Source organism: Cricetulus griseus, chromosome 2, assembly GCF_003668045.3.
Source record: "Cricetulus griseus strain 17A/GY chromosome 2, alternate assembly CriGri-PICRH-1.0, whole genome shotgun sequence".
Classification (NCBI taxonomy): domain Eukaryota; kingdom Metazoa; phylum Chordata; class Mammalia; order Rodentia; family Cricetidae; genus Cricetulus; species Cricetulus griseus.
This window is the reverse complement of record NC_048595.1, coordinates 35,156,589-35,162,588: the sequence shown is the minus strand read 5'-3', so window position 1 is coordinate 35,162,588 and position 6,000 is coordinate 35,156,589. Positions and strand designations below refer to the sequence as shown.

Here is a 6,000-nt window from a genome sequence, read left to right as displayed (position 1 = left end):
GCTGTGGTTGGTTCAAAAGCAGAGTATGGTTGCTGTGTGTGTGCACTTCGTTAGTTTCCTTGTGGAAGGTAACCCTTCTTTGGGTTTTGAAACAAGGGTTGTTTTGTGTAGCATAGAAGTTGTCTATACCGCATGGCGTTGGTGGTGCACGCCTTTAATCCCAGCACTCGGGAGGTAGAGGCAGGTGAATCTCTGTGAGTTTGATTTCTTTCTGGTTTCCAGAGCGAGTGCCAGGATAAGCTCCAAAGCTACAAAAAGAAACCTTACCTCGGAAAAACATAAAACAAAAAAGCCTATACCAGAGACTCAGTTTCTCTTGAGAGCGGGAAATCATGGCTGCCACCGCTTTGCTTCCATAAATTGCTTGCAAGTTTTCCCTTAGATATCTCAAAATACTTTATGATATGCTCTCTCTCCAGGCAGGCCTGTTGTTGCTACCTGTCTCAGTATGTCATACTACTTAGAAGCTGGGTCGCGTAGCAGGCAAGACAGATTTCTGTGAGTTCCAGGATAGTCAGGGTTACCTAGAGAGACCCTGTCTCAAAACCCCAAACAGGCAGGCTTAGCTGTCTTAAGTTCTGTATTATAATTTTATAAGCTCTCTCCTCTTTCCAGCCTCACTTATTTATCTATTTATTTTTTTATTGAGACAGGGCTTCTCAGTGTAGCCCTGTCTGTAGACCAGGCTGGCTTCAAACTCAGAGATCTGCCTGCCTCTGCCTCCCGGGTTTTGGCATAGACAATTTTTGCTGAGTTTCTCTCTCTTCTCTCCCCCTCCCTCCCTTTCTCTTTCCCTTCTCTTTGTCTCTCACCCTTTTAACTACAACATGAAGTCCCTGCATTTTGTATAACTTCAGTCAATTCTTCAAGGTCTCACTGAAGTCATTTGAACAACCTAAGGAGTAACTAAATAGCAAAGCAGAGAGGTTGGGGGAAGAGCTGAGCTCTGGCGTTCTCACAGACAGGGTTGGGAGTTGTTTCACCAGGTCTATTGCTTATCTATCATGCAGGAGTCCTCAGCTCTACCCACAGCTCTGTAAAACCTGCAGGCAGTGGTGTGTGCCTAGACCTCAGTACTGGGGAGGCAAAGGCCAGAGGACTAAAACTCAAAATTATCCCTGGGTTTATTAAGGTTCTAGGTCAGATGAGGCTAAATGAAACTTTCTTAAAACAAAAAACAGCTCTCCCCATTTGGGGAAAACCCCCAATCAAACCAGAAAAGAAAACTTTAGATTTTCTTCCTTCCAGCCTATCCTACTTTGGGAAATTCTTTTTTCAGTTTTGCTTTATCTATGCTAACAAGAACAAAAATCCCAGCTGGGTCATACTGGTTAGAGCCTTTAATCCCAGCACTCAGGCGGCAGAAGCAGATAGATATCTGAGTTCCAGTTTGGCCTGGGCTATACACACTGAGATCCTGGCTGGAAAAAAATCAAAATATCAACAAAGTATCCTAAAGAAACAACAGGAAAGAAAAAAAACCCACAAAATCTAAAGACAATATATAATCCAAACCAAAACTAAAAATGCCAAGAAGGCCAGGAGGTGGTGATGCACGCTTTTAATCCCAGCATTTGGGAGGCAGAGGCAGGCCGATCTTTGTGAGTTCAAGGCCAGCGTGGTCTATAAAATCAGTTCCAGGACACGCAAGAGGTACACAGAGAAGTGGCATCTTGAAAAGTCAACATACCACTGGGTGGGGTGCTGCAAGCTTTCATTTATTTATATTTTTAAATAATTTATTTGTATTTTATGTGCATTGGTGTTTGCCTGCATGTGTCTGTGTGAGGGTGTCAGATCCCCTGGAACAGGAGTTACAGACAGTTGTGAGCTGCCATGTGGGTGCTCAGAATTGAACCCAGGTTTTCTAGAAGACCAATCAGTGTCTTAACTACTGAGCCATCTTTCCAAGTGGTGCATTCCTTTAGTCCTAGCACTCCAGAGTCAGAGAGATCTCTGTGAGTTCAAGGCCAACCTGATATATAGAGTGAGTTCCAAACAAACAAACAAAAACCCCAACGAAAAAAGGAACAACAGGGAGAGCAGGAGAACCCAAACTAAATCAAAACTGAAACACAAAACTGAGTTAGCTGGGCTGGGTGGCAATGGTCTCTTCTTATTCCAGTCACTGGTGACCGGAGGAAGGAAGTCCAAAGACATCCTTGTACTCACAGAGATCCTCCTGCTTTGCCTCCAGAGTGTTGGGATGAAAGGCATTTGCCACCACAGGCTGGTTGGAGATGTTTTATTAGACACAAGGAGATGTTAATGTCTGGCTGGAATAGTAGGGGTTGAGGAAACAGAACCAAAGCAAAAGGCAGGAGAATAGAAGGTATGTGCCTGTGTGCGTGTGTGTGCGTGTGCGTGTGCGTGTGCGTGTGCGTGTGCGTGTGCGTGTGTGTGTGTGTGTGTGTGTGTGTGTGTGTGTGTGTGCCTCTGTGCTTCTGTGTGTGTGTGCATGTTTGGGTATATTTGTATGATAACTTAGAGCAGCAGTTCTCAATCTGTGGGTCATGACCCCTTTGGGGTCAAACAACCCTTTTACAAGGGTCGCCTAAGACTATAGGAAAACACAGATATTTACATTATGATTCATAACAGTAGCAAAATTACAGTTATGAAGTAGTAGTGAAAATACTTTTATGGCTGTGGAGGGGGGACCACAACGCGAGGGACTGTAGGTAGCAGCATTAGCAAGGTTGAGAACCACTGTCTTAAAGGATCAAGGGCCTCCATTCAGGTCACAGGATGCCCTGGAGCTCTTCCAGAGTCTTGATGACCCTTCCCTTGAGGGGGTCCCCTCACCCCCTGCTCACCTTTGGTAACATTGACTTTGTTGGCTGCCAAGATGTCTGCTTGAATTATATCCATTTTTGCATATAAGATCTCAGCATTGCTCTAAGGAGAGAAGCAGGGGGAGCCTGCCTGGCACCAGGGCAGTGTGCTCCTGGAGTGGGGCCTGAGAGGAAGGCTAACTGTAAGCAGAGCTGTGGAGGCAGAGAGGTCCTGCTCCCAGCTTACTAGCTTTTGATAAGCAGGAGCACTCCCCAACCCTCTTACACTGCTTTTGTAGCTCTCTGTTCCTTCCATACCACACAGTCCAGGCATGACAACTCTTTATTAGACCCTTCTGCAGCAACAGCTTCCCCTCCCCCACTGGGTTTTCTGACTCCCAGATTCCCACCTAGAACCAAGAGGCATTGTCTTCAATGCCTTCCTCCTGGCAGGCAGGCTTCCATGAGGCACAGTCTCGGCCTTCCTGGTTTGCCACAGGGATGCTGTCACTCCTTGGATTCTGGTTGATGCTTCTCAAAGTGGGTGACATATTCCACCTCATTCACATCTCCAGGACCCATGAAAAAGCTGAAGCAGCTGTTGGTGGTGCCTTCACAGAGGCATAACGCTGCAGGCAGCAAAGGTCAGCATGAGCCTGATTGCTGGCTCTGCCTGGGCTCTGGGTCCCCTCACCCGATGCTCACCTTTGGAAACATTGACTTTGTTGGCTGCCAAGATGTCTGCTTGAATGCTATCCATTTTTGCATACAAGATCTCAGCATTGCTCTAAGGAAAGAAGCACAGGGAGCCTGCCTGGCACCAGGGCAGTGTGCTCCTGGAGTGGGGCCTGAGAGGAAGGTTAACTGTAAGCAGAGCTGCGGAGGCAGAGAGGTCCTGCTCCCAGCTTACTAGCTAGGGCAGGTAGGGGACAAGAAGACTGTGTGTGTGTGTGTGTGTGTGTGTGTGTGTGTGTGTGTGTGTGTGTGTGTCCAAGTCAGGAGACTGGATTCCTGTGTGCACAATGGGTACCATTCTGTCCTGGGAAACTCCTGAGGCTGGTGGGAAGGGAAATACTTACAAGGAAGAGCTGGTAGAGTTCCTCCCCCATGGACTTGTGGACATGTTCCTCCACCAGTGGGAACATTTGCACAAAGAACTGCAGCAGAAGGTGGATGGGTGGCAAGACAGTGTGGGTATCTGCTGACTTGACTGCCCATGCCCTGCAGTCTGCCACACGCCCACCCCAGCCCGAGCACCTCTAGAGTGAGGCTGGCCAGTCTCTGGCTGTTGCTGTGGTCGGTGTTGCCCATGGCTGTCATCAGGCTGTGGATCACGCGCAGGTACAGCAGCTCCTCTGCCACTTTCAAGTCACTTCGTGCCAGGATCCTTTGAGGAAGGACAAGAAGACAGGGACATAGGAAGGGAAAGGAGTCCCTCACCCCAAGTCTGAAGCCTCTCTCTCTCTAGCTGAGAAAGAAGAATTCCAGAAGAGCTGGGCTTTGTGGCACATGCCTTTTTTCCCAGCACTAAGGAGGCAGAGGCAGATGGATTTCTGGGAGTTCCAGGCCAGCCTGTCTATGTAGAGAGTTCCAGGACAGCCTCATCTACATAGACTCTCTGTCATGGAGAGACCTTATTGGAAAAACAACAAAAAACAAGACAATGAGCTGCTATTCTTCCTTGAGAAGCCCATAACCATACACTTCTGTCTGTCTTTTGTTTTGTTTTTCGGAACAGGGTTTCTCTGTGGCTTTGGAGCCTGTCCTGGAACTCACTCTGTGGATCAGGCTGGTCTCAAACTCACATAAATCTGCCTGCCCCTGCCTTCTCAGTTCTGGAATTAAATGCTATGACTGCCGGGCTTGTCTGTCTGTCAGTCTGTCTGTCTGTCTGTCTTTTTTATTTATTTATTTTTTATTGAGAGTGGATCTTATTATAAAACTCTGGTTGGCCTGGAACTCACTATGTGGACAACGCTGGTTGAACTCACAGAAATCTGCCGGCCTCTGCCTTGCAAGTACATGCCCAACCATAAACTAATATTGTTATAATCTGGGCACAATGGCGCATGATTTTTTTTGTTTTGTTTTTCGAGACAGGGTTTCTCTGTGGCTTTGGAGGGTGTCCTGGAACTAGCTCTTGTAGACCAGGCTGGTCTTGAACTCAACAGAGATCCACCTGGCTCTGCCTCCCGAGTGCTGGGATTAAAGGAATGTACCACCAACGCCCGGCTCCTGGCGCCTGCTTTTAATCCCAGGATTCAGGAGACAGACGAGTGCCTGGGCCCGCAGACAGTATCAGGCGTGGCTTTCTGCAATCACCCACTCCCTCTGTTGGCCTACCCAATGGTCTTGGCGGCTGCAGCCTGCTTCAAGAACACTGGTAGCTGGGTGGTGACCTGGAGAATCGATGACTCTGAAGAAACGAGGGACCATTAGCCAGGAAGCCCTTTCCCTCCTCCAGGGGCAGCCCCGTATCAGGAGTCCTACCAGTGAAGATGTTGGCCTGCAGTTTGGAAGTTTCCTTGACGGATGGGATAAGCAGTGCCACAAGGCCCTTGAGCAGAGGCAACCGCACGTCATAGTGGATCAGGTCCTTTATCAGCTCGATGGCTGGGGAGGACAGAGATGCTGGAGAGGCCCCTGGTCCTCCAGGACTCACTACCTCTACTCTGCTCTCTCCATCACCACCTCTCCTGTGCTTTCTGCTGCTCAGAACCTGGAAAGGCCTTGTATGGGGAGGTTACACTTCCTGCCCATCTGGAGCTAGTGAGTAGACACCGGCAAGAGGAGGAGTCAGAGGAAGGAGGGGATGGCGAGCCCACCCAGGAAAGGCCTCCAGGTCAGAGCTGGAGGTTGACGGCCATAGAAATGAGTTGCCTGGCATCAGCTTGGAGGAATTCAGGTTTGATGGAGAAGGAAAGGGCCAGGCTGGGACAGATTTCATTTATCTTAAGAATCTGATCCCTAGGGATCAAACCCAGGGCTCCTACATTCTAGGCAAACACTCTACCCCTTAGCTACATCCTCAGGAATGGGCTGGGTCTTTTGTTTTTTGAGCCTCTCCATCTTACATTATTGCCCTGAGGTTGATCCCCAGAAACCAGGTAAAGAGAGTTGAGAAGTGACTCCACCAGGTTTTCCTGACTGTCACAGGTGCAGCGTGACATGCAAATGCCCCCAACTTGCTTGTAATCCTAGTACTTGGGAAGTTGAGGCAGGAGAA

At 48.6% G+C, this 6,000-nt stretch overlaps 1 protein-coding gene across 1 annotated transcript in view; it reads right to left on the bottom strand.

Moving 5' to 3' along the window:
• Positions 1-3,099: 3,099 nt before the first annotated feature.
• The window catches only part of Armh1 (armadillo like helical domain containing 1), a 42,009-nt gene continuing 39,108 nt past the window's right edge, over positions 3,100-6,000 (bottom strand). The window contains exons 8-13 of the mRNA XM_027402597.2: positions 5,265-5,387; positions 5,118-5,190; positions 4,032-4,161; positions 3,854-3,931; positions 3,480-3,561; positions 3,100-3,403 (exon numbers count right to left, since the gene is read on the bottom strand). Of these exons, the coding sequence (XP_027258398.1) occupies positions 3,282-3,403; positions 3,480-3,561; positions 3,854-3,931; positions 4,032-4,161; positions 5,118-5,190; positions 5,265-5,387 (608 nt within the window). The 3' untranslated portion in view covers positions 3,100-3,281. The remainder of the gene's footprint in view (positions 3,404-3,479; positions 3,562-3,853; positions 3,932-4,031; positions 4,162-5,117; positions 5,191-5,264; positions 5,388-6,000) is intronic.